The sequence below is a fragment of the Schistosoma haematobium genome, chromosome 4, assembly GCF_000699445.3.
Source record: "Schistosoma haematobium chromosome 4, whole genome shotgun sequence".
Taxonomy (NCBI): domain Eukaryota; kingdom Metazoa; phylum Platyhelminthes; class Trematoda; order Strigeidida; family Schistosomatidae; genus Schistosoma; species Schistosoma haematobium.
In genome coordinates, this window is record NC_067199.1 from 22,501,002 (window position 1) to 22,515,236 (window position 14,235).

At 34.5% G+C, this 14,235-nt stretch overlaps 1 protein-coding gene across 2 annotated transcripts in view; it reads right to left on the minus strand.

The window, feature by feature from the left end:
- The window catches only part of MS3_00007669 (uncharacterized protein), a 28,106-nt gene extending 16,020 nt beyond the window's left edge, over positions 1-12,086 (minus strand). For both annotated transcript variants that reach the window (XM_051215982.1, XM_051215983.1), the window contains exons 1-5: positions 11,961-12,086; positions 11,576-11,926; positions 8,837-8,940; positions 6,472-6,616; positions 2,784-3,026 (exon numbers count right to left, since the gene is read on the minus strand). In XM_051215982.1, coding sequence (XP_051066529.1) covers positions 2,784-3,026; positions 6,472-6,616; positions 8,837-8,940; positions 11,576-11,893 — 810 coding nt within the window. In that variant the 5' untranslated portion in view covers positions 11,894-11,926; positions 11,961-12,086. The remainder of the gene's footprint in view (positions 1-2,783; positions 3,027-6,471; positions 6,617-8,836; positions 8,941-11,575; positions 11,927-11,960) is intronic.
- Positions 12,087-14,235: the final 2,149 nt, after the last annotated feature.

Consider the following 14,235-nt stretch of genomic DNA (forward strand, 5'->3'; position numbering starts at 1 on the left):
TAGGAAAGACGCTGCAAGGAAACCTCTTAGGGGCCTACTTAATGATATTCAAGCTAAGAGTATATTTCAGGAACAACTAGGAAAAGTTACGCAGCCATGTATGTGATGCCCACCCTGAGGCAGCATGGAATGATATCCGAAAAGCTGTGGAAACATCAGTGATATCTGCCAATAAGGTACACCACAAGGTTAGGGAGCAACACTGGATCTCAGCAGCACCTATCTCACTGATTGATGCTCGGAAACTCATTCCACCTGGCTCTAAACATAATGAAGAGCGGAGTCAGCTTAAGCGCAAGCTGACAAGTAGTCTACGCAATGATCGTGAACAGTGGTGGGTAGCGAAAGCAAGAGAGATGGAAAAGGCAGCGGCAATAGGTAATAGCAGACAATTGTTCAGACTTGTTAAGGAAACCGGTATTAGGAACCCGACTGTTAGCGAAAAACTCTCAGAGAAAGATGGACATATTATACATTCTCAATCCAGAAGACTGGATCGATGGGCAGAACACTTTAGGGATCAGTTCAACTGGCCTTCAGCCACACTTCGGTTTTCCACCATCTCCGGTCAACCTGAATGGCAAGTTAATGTAGGTCCTCCGTCTCTTTACGAAGTTGAAAAAGCCATAGGAAATCTGAAGCGAGGGAGAGCAGCAGGCCCTGACAGGTTTACTCCTGAGATTTTTAAGGATGGTGGTCCAGTATAAGCAGTGAGATTAACTGAGGTCTTAGGTAGAATTTGGGAACTGGATGTAATCCCATCCGACTGGTCTCAACCACTGATTGTACCAGTCTATAAGAAAGGACAAAAGTCCTCTTGTGACAATCACAGAAGAACCAGTTTGACTAATATATTGTCTAAAATATTAGCTTCAATAATACTTCGACGCCTAACCAAAGCTCGTAAAGGACAGACTAAAGAAAATCAGGCTGGTTTTCGACCTGGACGTGGTTGTATGGACCAGATATTCACACTACGTCAGGTTCTAGAACATAGACACACATTCAGACGCCCCACAATCGTAGTATTTCTCGACTTTAAGGCGGCATTCGACTCTGTTGTTCGTGAGGTTCTATGGCAGTGTTTGTCACTGAAAGGAGTACCAAACAAGTACACTAACCTTGTAAAGGCTCTCTACTCGAACACAACTGGTAGAGTGAGAGCTTATGATGAACTGTCATCACAATTGATTACCTCAAGTGGTGTTCGTCAGAGCTGTCCACTCTCTCCATTCTTGTTCAACTTTGTCGTCGACGTACTTTTAGAGATAACACTCTCTTCGTCTGGATTCCCAGGGGTTGAACTTCTGCCGGGAGGTTCACTTGTTGACTTAGAATATACTGATGACATAGTTTTACTTGGCGAAGACGCTGACAAAAAGCAGAGTCTTTTGACCACTCTAAGCAACAATGCAAGCATGTTCGGGATGCGATTCTACCCCTCGAAATGCAAAATGTTGCTTCAGGATTGGGTTGCATTGACACCCGAACTAATGATAGGGAGTGAAGTAATTGAGCGTGTCGATCGCTTCACTTATCTTAGAAGTCTCATCATCCCTTGTGGTCTGGTGTGTGAAGAAATCTCAGCACGCATACAGAAGGCTCGACTAGCTTTTACCAACTTTCGTCATTTATGGCGTAGACAAGATATCCATCTATCAACCAAAGGACGGGTTTACTGCGCAGCAGTTCGTTCCGTCCTACTTTATGGCAGTGAAACACGACCGGTAAGAATAGAGGATATCCGTAGGTTACTAGTATTTGATCATAGGCGTCTTCGAAATATTGCTCGTATATCCTGGGACCATCGAGTAAGTAATGCAGTTGTTAGGAAACGGGTACTAGGTAAGGATGGCAAATCCATTGATGACGTAGTGAAACTTCATCAGTTGAGATGGCTTGGACACGTGTTACGTATGCCCAACGACCGACTGCCTCGATGTGCGATGTTCAGTGGTATAGGAGTAGGTTGGAAGAAAGCTAGGGGCGGCCAGACTAAAACATGGCACAGGTTCATGAAGTCACTGACAAGTAGACTTAGTCATGTTGGTAGGTGTAGACTACCTGGTTGGGGACCGCGAGATGATAGCAACTGATGGTTAGAGACCCTGAATGACATGGCTCAAAATCGTTTGCAATGGCGCAGGTGCATACACTCTTTGTGTTCTCCCAAATTTTGATCTCCTTATTCCTCTTTGTCTCTTTTCTTTTCTCCTCTCAAGTTTATTTCACTGTATTATATTCTTTAAGTAACATCTCCAAACACTAATCTTTCCGATTACTGCTTATACTCTTATTACCTCTACTACTACGGGATTTGAATCGACCACTGCATCTCTATGCTAATGTGGTGTGGCAACTCGAACTGATGTACGTACGTACGAAGTTCTACATTGTTACTGACTGACTGAATTTTTATTGAACTACATGATATAAACTAAAATATAAAAATAAATATTTACATAAAAATTAAATAACTGGAATGTTTATTACAAGAATTACAACACTCAAATCATTAGTTCCTAATACAATTAAATGAGCCATAATATTCACCATCGAAATGCATTAAATCCAGCATGGAATACCTCTTTTTTACTGACATATATACTAATCTAAATATTCAGTAATTATTGCTTTAACGCAATCAACAGATTGTATATCACTTTGTACACTTTGATTAGTGAATAATTGTTATTCTGTGTCAAAGAATTTTGCCAAATTAAGCGAAATAATAAAAATTATTTTAAACAAAATATTTTAAAATTTCTATAGTTAACACTCACAATACGATTTTCAAGGTTTGCTGCCATTGTGTGTATACTATCAAGCAAACGTGATTCTAAGGATCTTTTTTCATCTTGACATTGTTGAATAGATACTTGAATTTCATTCTGTAATTCACTGATCTTTTGTTGTAAACGTCTTTCAACATCGGCAATTTGTTTATATAATGTCTCCTCTAAACGCTGAACAGCGGAGTTAAATTTAACATTATCACGATCAATTTGATTTGTTATTTCAGCAAACTATGAGAATTGAGGAAAATAAACAGTGAAAATGATAAATTTTGGGTATATTAAGTGAATTCAAAGACCTAAACTTATGCTACTGTAAAACATTCCAATAGTCATTTGAAGGTTAAACTAATGGTCTGTGAAAAAATATTAACTATCACCCTATATTTCACCTGAAGTCGTTAAGCCCGACTTTTTAATTATTATAATATAACCATAAAAGTTTACGTTGCACGAAAATATTAGTGGTAGTTCAACTTTTAACTTTATGTTATATATTTTCTGGGTTTGATGCAAAATAACTGCAATCTTCACTTGGCGCTAAGTCAGTCATAAGTATCGTGAAACATGGCGTATATGTGCATTAGTTCAAGTTACTACATCACGTCAGTACAGAAAAACGAATTTATCAAGGTGAGGACCAAAAAGTTAGAAACAGTAGTATTTTTGATAGTGGAAGAAATATTGCTCATAAGGAATATGACTTGAAAAGAGCGAATGACGCTTCAGAATAATAAGTATAGAGTAATGTTGAAACTTAGGATCCAAGATAAAATAAAAAATAGATGAAGCTGAGCCATGTCACTCAATATCTCCAACCACTGGTCACGAAAATCGGGTGAACATAAACCAGGTACATTCGACTTACCAACATGAATTAGTACAACAATTAGTAGCTTCATGGGCTGATGCTATATTTTGATTTGGCTATCTCAAGCCTTCTTCTGACTTATTTCTACGGCAGACAACAATGGTCGTGAATACTTAAAATATGTCCCACCCACTTCGGCCGATGAAGATTCATCAATTCATTAACCTAATTAGCTTCTTTGCCTTGTACTTTAGGTTTGGTTTCCACATTACTCACTCAGTACTGATAATAAACTCGAGATATCGTTCGAAGTAGACTATTATCAATAAAAGGAACCTAAAAGATCCTCTACTATTAAAGTTCACACTTCATAGTCATATAGTAAAACATGGTGAGCTGCTAAACAATATGCTGATCCCTTCATCCGCAGGAGAATACCTCACCTACGCCACAAGTGATGCAAGTTGGCAAAAGCCGATCGGGGTTTCTGAATCTGTCCGGAGATCTCATCGGACTCCTGATCACCAGAGCTAATGAAACTCTCAGTTACTTCACTCCTATAGGCCAATCTAGGCGATGATACTAACCAATCTCGAAATACAACCGATTATATGATTCAAAAACGACCATAACAGAGGAAACTAGTTTTCTGTCATCATCTGAATCTCGAATACAGGTCTAATTTTGCTATTCCTTTCATTGAAACTGAACTGTATTTCCCAGTAAGTGGGTTATCACTAACATTGGTGGCATCACCTGGACTTCTAAGATTTTGATGATCCTGCTAGTTTACACTCCCTATATCAAAGTCACTTGTGATGATTCACACTAATACACACTTGCATCAGGTCGTGCAATGCTTTTGGCTGACTTAATCTTATGAAACTGGAAGGATTGCTAAGAAGGAAGCAAAAAGAGATAAGCATTTGGGAAATAACACTATCCTCATCCAATATAAATGTTATATTACTGCTTCGCTTTCAAAGTGGCTGATCGCATACGTTCGAGTTTCCCTCCTGAACCTCAAAAAACATCTAGAAGTTAGCCACTAATGAAAATAAAATAATTATTTTATACAAGGCACCAAGTTAAATCAGTTTATTCAGTACAACAGACAGGAAGTACTACAATGCTATCAAATAACATTTAAATTTACGTTTCGCCGCTAACTGCTATAGTAACACAACCTAACGTTATTTGACTTTTATCAAAGCAAGAACTGTTGTCTGTATGTGATGAAACTAACAAATACACTATATATAAATGACTAAATTACAGATAAGTAGTCAGACAGCATAATCTTGTGTAATATAAACGTGGTGAAAGGAAGAATAAAAGTAGTATTTACCTGAAGTAAGGTTACATTTTTACAAATTTTACATCTAGGAAACACAAGAATGTTATGCTTTACTGGACTGCGGAAAGCAATCCAGTCAAAAAAGGTCTGACGAAAATGTATTCTTATTTTATTACAAGTGCATACAAACAGACAATAACTTAGAAAATGTAGAATTTGTTAAATTATTTATAAATGAAAAAGAACGGAAAATATCATTTCATAATCACTGAAATAGAGAAATCAATAAAATATAAGAGAACGTAAGATGTAAAAAAGGAAGGTTAAATAGGACTTTGAATACAGTAGGAAAGGCTAATAATCACTTTATTCTGGCAATTTAAATGTCTTCATTATTTCTATGGAAGATATTAATACCGATACTCGATTAGATAACTTCAAATAAATTAAGCACTGATTAGATTGGTAATAATAATATGGTGATCTACTTATGATATTCCAACGGTACGTCAAAAATTCAAATTTCCACTCATCGGAGTATCACTGATATATCATTATTATGTTATTCCTGCGAAAGGGTTTTCCGATTTAGAATGACTTGTAAATCAAATTTTAATGATGTTAGTACTGTCTTAGTGCGTAATGTAACACAAAAACCGTCACAAAAATGGACTGTTTCAAATAGAGATGCATGAGGCAGCTGCTCTGCCCTACCGTAGAGCTTCTTTTCAAGTCACTAATAGAAGGGAATCTAAACTTGATGATTTCAGCTTATTCACAAGAACGTCTAGTGATAGTGTCCGAAAGGCTAATCTCGGTTACTCTCAAAACTATGAATGTTTGCAAAAGCCTCGTAAAGCTTGAAACTTATAAGTAATAAGAATAGTACGGTGACATTTAGAAAGAAATCTATATTAAATCGACCCTATTTGCTTGAAGCACTGACGATTGTTCAGTTAATCACCGTAACGGTTTCAATGGTTGCGAATAAAAGCTTAGTATAATCCATGAATCGTTCACAGATTACTGAAGATTTTTCTACCGTCTGGTAAAAAAGAACATTCTATTTAACTGTGGGTTAAAATTATGTTTTTACTGATGATAGAATCACTGAGAAAACAACACTGGAATTAGGTATAGGGTAGTGGGAGGATGAGGTAAATCGATTAGTGAGGCTGAAAATGTTTTTCGACCGAAGTTGTTCCTATAGGTCTTACATATCCATATGTAGCATATATCAACGCGCATGCCAGAAAGTATAGAGATAAGTTTAAAAAGGCTACATCCTCACAGATAGAAATATAACATCAGACCATGAAGCCAATGACTTTTGGTGGCAGTTGCGTTCGGACTGGGTAATTTTCTGACTGAAGAATACAAGACAATTGTAATCAAGATAAACTAATCCATTCTTTATCTTGCTATAATTCTTGGGGTTAGTAATCTTCTGTACTTCTTATTACCCGAATTTACTCATTTTTATCTTAAGTATTTCATATAATATTAAATGAAGACACTAAACTTACTGAGAGATGAACAAAACCTGAAGACTATTAGGTCTTTCTTACCTTATGTTCATGTAATTTAAGTTGACCATTCAATTCATTTATATCATGTTTATGAGTATCCACCAATTGGCGTACTTCTTCAATTGTTTGATTTGTTCTTTGTGATAATGTCGATATAGCTTGGTCACAACGCGTTATGCGACTTCTGTGCACACATTTTTTAAAAATTAAACAGATAATTAAAACGATTATTTATTTATGTTTTCTTCAAAATCTAGTGTACAGCAGTAGACTTATCAACGCAGAACTTATACAAAAGAATGAAGAATAAACTAACATAGAAAATTTAGACTTCGGTTAGAGAAATAAAACTTGTTAAACTCTACACTTGGATGATAGCAATTCCATAGCCACAAATAAAGGAAAATGAAGACCATAGTCATTAAAAACATGAAGTTCAGCAAAGGGATCTTTTATCAACGAATTTATTATCAAGATGTATATTTGTTTATTTTAAAGTACCAGTTCCGTGAAGTCGTATGACATACGCTTTTGTGTAGCTAGATACGTAGGATGTAGCCAGTGCTTGCTTTCAACTCAGTTACGCGAACGTGTCCCCAGGTGGTTCCACAAGAGTCAAAGGAAAGCGGTCAGAAGTCTCATTCTTCAACATCTAATCGACTCTAATCATTCTCCCGATCTACAGATTGACTCCAAGGTTTTGTAAACAATTCGTACAGATCTACCTAAATTCCTTCGTATCCAACTCCTCAAAACACCATCCATGAGCTCAAGCCAAAATTATACCTACAAAAGAAGTACGTCCTATTTTTATCATTACCTTGACCTTAATCTATCTTTAATAATAATATTATTATTGCATTTCGTAATACCCTGCTTCCTTTACTTATGTCTCATATCCTCGTGATTGTATTCAAAATTGTTTTTGATATCACTTCATTTAATTTTGCACCTCTATTACCTTTAATTACCTTCAATTAATGTAAAAAAACATTTTAATCATCTTGCTGCATTCACACTATAATTCGATGCTAACTTGTTAATTTTGTTGTTCTTATTCATACTACGTAATCTAGTATTATAATCTTTCAATTGCACCATCGTATTTATATTCATATATCCTCAAGAAACGTAAAAACATTTCATAAGTATATTAGATTGTATAGCTTGGTAACAAATTCGTTGAAAACAGATCTCTTCGCTGGACTTCGTGTTTTCAGTGTTTAAACAGGAACTATAGTAATTAGCCATTAAACTTTCACCTTTAAAATGATAGTTACCCACAAATTGATTACTGAACAGTAACTGATTTTACTCTGTATACTTTATACTGCTAATCGAATTCAATCACTCAAGTCGTATTGTGACCACTAATCTAGATGACTTAGTATCACAGTGCATTCAGTTTTATATTAGATAAGGACGGCTCGCGGAAACCTCGTAAAAATTTCCTGCTAGAACTTGTCGGTAAGTTGTATTTTCAGTATCGTGAGAACTTACACGTCTTAAGGGATCGGAATTGCACTTATTACTATTAAGCAATCAACTGGTATATTTACTTATATATTGTTTAAATATTATCAAGTAATATTATTAATACGATGTTTCAGTGAATCATATTTGATGAAATTATAACGTATTTATCTAGTATGTACATTGCTTCCGATCATCTATTTTCATCTTGTGATGTGTTCTGCAATCTAGTTAGTTTTAAACTATCTTCCCTTTTGGTCTTAAAATGTCCTGCACACGTAGTGATGTTTGAGGTACTGAAATTCTTATCTCAGTCTGTCGACTGTGTTAACTTACACTCCACGTTCCGATAAATATTGCTTGAAAGCAATCCTATTAGTAGCATTCATCAGGCTACTACTGTGGTAAAAAGACTTCCAGTGACTCTCAAACTGGAATCCTTGGCAGAAAAATTGATAACCCAGTCAGCAAGTAAGACGAATTTGTCCAGAAAGCTAGCTTTATATACAACAAGTACGTAAAACCGAACGACAGTCTAAAATGACAAATAAATAATTTATAAAAAATAGTAGATGTAAGCATTTTTACAGTTTTCTTTTTGAATCTAATTGATTTGAAAACAACAAATCTTAGCACTGATCGCTTTTTTACTCCTTTTTTAACTTTTTTATAGTACACTGATATAGTAAGTGAATCTTTCAAAGAAAAGTGTGTAAATATTTTGCAAGCTTTAAAATATCAGTAATTTTGTATTATGGGCCTTTACTAAAACTTTTAAAGAGATCACATTAAATTTGAAAAATATATCGAATAATTGTGACCAAAACTTATAAATAAACTCTTTCCTACTGTTCCTAATTTTCAATGTACTCTAAGTAAAATACATTTTAAAAAGAAATAAAATATTAATAGCCCTAAGAATATGGCTCACCTTACATCCGTTAAGCTAGTTAAATGATGATTTTCTAAATTTTTTAGGTTTACAGCGGCATCTTTCACCGTAGACCATTTATCTCGTACATTTTCTTCAAATTTCTTTTTTTTAATACAAAGTGAAACAAATACATCAATAAATGCTGTAAAATTTTACATTTTAAATAAAACGAGAAACATTTAGCTGAAAGTTAATTTGAAGCTTACCTAAATAATCAAATTACTAATAATGCATTAACGTTTTGCTATGACCTGCAGTATTTTATGACAGCAGTGGGTAAGATAGTCAAGAGAATAAATAAAGTAGAAACACAAGAGTTTGATCCAAATAATAATGGACAGATGCATTGAGTAGAAAATAAAAGAAAGAATCATCCACTTTACATGGAGCAATCTTAAAACATATAAGATTTTCAGTTACAACATCCTTTTCATATTACAACTTAATGCCTTATTAGATTAGGGTTGCATTTTTCTCTACTCCAAGTTTACCACACTTCAAAAAAGTGTTTCTCTTGATTTATATCCTATCATAAGGTGTCATCTTAGGCAAACAGGAACAATTTTCTTGTTCTAGCTTGATATGAAACTAATGGATTAGGCATTTTTGATGTGACAGGCTGATCAATACATGTAAGCAGACGTGTAAGTAAACAATATGACTATTATATTGCACATGATTATTTTTTAAATTATATTTTATTGATCTTCTTCAAAAAGCCTTATGTAGGAAAATATTTTGATATGCTTTCGCCAATATAAAATTCATCCTGTGCATTTCATCAATAAACTTATATCGTCTCTGTTATGATGAACAACAATTAGCAAAAATAAAGCCTAATGTCGCTTTTGTTACAAAACTTTTAAATCTATGGTATCGGTGGCAAACTTTGGTCCCCTCTGTTAGTAAAGATAATGGTTTAAGTTAGTTTCTGGGTATTAATCTCACATTTTTTAGTGCTCAGCCAAATTACAAATATGCAGTAAGTGTCATTACCAAGGTTTGATTTGATAATTTCGAATAAATTGAGCATTGGGTTGATTGTTATAAATAAAAATAATATATTTGTAATATCCAAATGAGTAGAAAATTGGATTTTCTGACGTTTCGTGAAGGTCTGAATTTGGAGACATTTTTTAACCGGAAAAGCTTGGCGTAAGGGACCTGATATAAATTAGGTCTAACGCATGTAACTGCATATGGAGGTTCTTTTTAAGACTTTCCATAGATTATTTAAGTTATACTTAGTTATAAACAGTAAATAATCTGTTGTTGCCGTTGCTGGCACAAAATGTGAGGTGAAAATATTTATATCAAATTTTAAGTGTCGATTTTGATTGAATCAATAGAATTTATGTTTGATGAGTTTTCTCATCTGCTTGTTTTATGATCCTTTGAATCAACATGTCAACCAAAACCCTCAGATAAGGACGACGTTCTTATTGCAAGTAAATCCCTGGGTGATTAATTTTCTCAAAAATACCATTTTTATTAAAAACTATAGCATACATATTTATGAAGATGAATCAGACTGATTCTATATCTACATTTATTTAACCTTTGCTTGCTCACTCTTTAACTGACTTATTGCATCTTCACACTTTCTGAGGTTGAAATAACATCGAAATCCAACTTTGTATTTGTTATAAAGTAAAAAATGTAAATCTTTGCAGCAGGAGAAGTTTTTAGACATGTTTATTTTATATATAGGTCCAATTTAAGCTTCAACTGATTAGATGCTATCAATAAAAAATGAGAAGATATTCCATATGAAATTCGAAATTGTTAGCATTATGAAGAACTCACTGACCAATATGTGTGTACTTATTCATATACAGGCTAGAAGCTGCCTAAGCATATCGAGATAAAATATGTATCCTGAGGACTTTCTAAAATGAATATGGAAAAAGGGATAACCATTTATACGAATCTACCGCGATCAAGGATTTTTCCAACGATATTGTTTGTACTTAACCAAACACACAAGCATCAACAAACAATGAGAAAAAACTACAAAATAGAAAGCGGACTAAAAATGTTTCATATTCTACCCCAACTCAATATAAAAGCATACATAGGCAGTTCAAAAAAAAGTTAAAATTGAGTTACAGCTGGTAACTGTTGAGCTATTTCAAGACACCTTTGAAACGCTGTATAATGTAGAAGGGGATAAAATACATGAGCTTTGTTCATCATGTTCATAACAAGGAAGAAAACGTAAGTATTTAGAGTACATTGGCAATGGTTTATGAAACCAGAATATAATAGCTCAGCAACAAACTTCCGGTCTGCAAAACGGAAATCCGTAGACTTCCATTATGTCAACCTGAAAGCTCGTTTATTCTCAGTATGTCTTTAAGTTTTTACATTTATAATAATCCTAGTACTATTAGCGAACTTTCTAATTTTCATTTAGAGAAAATATATTGTTCAGACACTTAGGGAGAAAATCACAAGAAGTAATTTCACTTTGAGTGAAGAAAAGTGGAAGGAGGTCAAAGTTTAGTGACGAAAAGTGTAATTTTCCACTTGCGTTACGTGTCGATTCACTTTACAAAAATCCACCCCTAAAATCATGTTGAGAAGCCAAAATAATATTAGCCATCAACTGCATCGCTACTAAATGCAACCAGAGGATCTCTTATACATACATGCAATCCTTGATTATCTTATTAAACAGAAGGGAAGGAACCTAAAATTCATTCTCATAAATAAAACGTCCTGTCAACAACTTACACGAACTTCTAAATCGATTTTCTCAATGCTTTGAAGTAGGGTTTTAATTTCGTTGATGAGAATATCCTTTTGAGACTTCTGTTCGTGCTCCAGAAAGTTTGACCTTTTAAGATGTTCAATCATATCAGCCTTTAGAAGTGAAATTTTTTCAAGTATTCCCACAGTAATTGATTCCTGAACACCTAATCTCCATTCAACTAAGCTCTGACGATCACATTTCGGTATCTCTTTTATATAATCTATTGACTGATGGGGATAAGAAACCACGGATGCTTTAGTTGTCGGTATATGTGGAAGTTCAGTTCTGCTGTGTGCCATCCCAAAAACAATCGTTTTATAAAATATCACAAACTGAGGAAAGTGAATTTTTGGTTGGTAAACTTACTTAACTTCCTATTTCAGAGAAATTTAACAAATACCACGGTAACACCTAAAATTCACGAAAACGCCAAGAGTGTACTTGTAACGCATACCCACAACCCGTGCTTACAAAATTAAATTGGTTCTCTGTGACTATAGCAAACCTGACCGTGAAGATTCACAATTGAAAGATAAGATGTATGATCATTTCGTAATTATATCACTGTGTCAAATTACTGAATTTTAGTTGGTGCGAATGAAATAAAGTAGCAAAGCATAATGCATATTATGTCTTCAAAGAAATTCACATTTGGAATGACCTGACAAACTTATTTTGTAAATAGTTTTTAATATTATTTGTATTTATTTTGTCAACCTTTCACTGTATGTATATTTATCATTAAACGACTGTGCCTGTTGTTCTAGCCAATGACCTTGAACACACTTTTCCGTTGTACAACCACATAGCGTGACATACTTTTGCTGGCTAACAAATACACTACTACTCACACATTCCTCGTTCTATCTTCGTTTGTGATCGAGTTAACTGAAGTCTAAATCAAATACTATCTATATTTATAGACTGTAATTGGAATATATCACATCCTACGTTAGATTATATCACTGGAGAGTTCGTCAACCAGATTGGAACTACCAAGCATTTATAATTGTGGTTTCTTAGTACCAGACCAAAGCCGAACACGCACCAATTTAGTGAACTTAGGTAAAGTCCCAACTTTCTATTGTATTTGTGATAATTAACTTATATATTAACATTTCTATTGATCTTTATTAACTTTGTTGTTACTTTTTGCGTTTATATATCGTCTAGTTCACCACATGTCAGTTAATTTGGTCTGGCATTGGTACTTATCATCAGTTAGAAAATTAGTGCGGATGTTCGCGACTTGCTTGAAATCCCTGTGTGCGTTATCGCTTCTGATCGCTTCATTCTACCCCTTGCAAGATCTATCAACTACAAGTTTTTATGGACGTGATACCGTATTACCATGGGTCACTTGGGACTTTCAGTGACCATTTGAGAAGTAGATAGATTATTTAAACACAGTATCATGAGCAATAAGAATTCCCATTGAGCACGTCGAATAACCTAGGCATTAGACTTTGTCTGCCTGCTCTGTGTTGCCGCTATGATGCTGTCACATAAAATAGTTTAAGTTTTTGATGAGAGTTCTTGCCGTATGTTGTACATCATTTTCTACCGCTCAGGAGTTTTGATGGCCTGTCCGACCTAATATTTTATTGAACCTTAGTATATTTACATACCACAGACCAGTTTCGTATATATTTTAGGAGTCTTCATAATTATACAACGTAGTATCGAAAGTCAAAATTTTAAAATTTTTAAGCATTCTCATATTTCACATATTACTATAAGAAGATTAACTACCAGAAAAGAACGCATGGATTTTAAAGTATGCATACCAAATAACTCGCTGCATAAGTTCGTTGCAGTTTATATATAAGATACAAAAAGCGAAAGGAAGATAGACAATGAATACGGTAAACGACAAACAGGAATACGCAAAAATGTATAACGCATAATTATAGCGATTAACAAGGACATGTATAAAAACTCTGATGAATAAACGTTACAATTGAGAGGTGCACAAAACGGAACAACTACAATCCTTTAGTGAAAGAACGCTTCCAGACGTTCCTTCGGAATATTCCTAGATAATTTGTCTTCAAAATACGTTGTGCGGTCTTAATTTCATGCCGTTTGAATACTAGACTTTTCTTAACTGAGATCCACAGACGTTGTTTTCCTTACAATTATGATCTAGTGGGATGGGTTCAGTAGAGCAACTTTACTTTCAGAATAGCGAAACGAATTAATTCTAGTAACACAGGAAGTTTAAAATGTTTTAATTTGTTGTTTATCAAACCAACACAAGTGATTCCATGAGACTCCAGTTTCATATGTGGTGAATTTGGCTCAGGCAAGAAATGTATGGTAGTAGTGCGAATTCCAGCAGAGTCATCAGAATGAAACTGAGACCTAAACAATTGATCATTCAAGGTGATTATATTCATACTGTCATGTCCAAATTTCCAGATTACAAGACGAGTGGAATAGGAAATTTGCTTATGTTACGACCTGAATCAAACGATATCAAGAGCACGTAAATTTTACAACTGCGTAAGAATTTACTTAGGACAACCCTCCAGTGTTAGGTTTTAATAGAAATCAGGGGCAAAGAGTCAGTAAAAGGGAACGAGTGGAACTAAGCCAAGGTAAGAATAGTGTGTTGACAGGGTTCAAAATTTGATTTGAA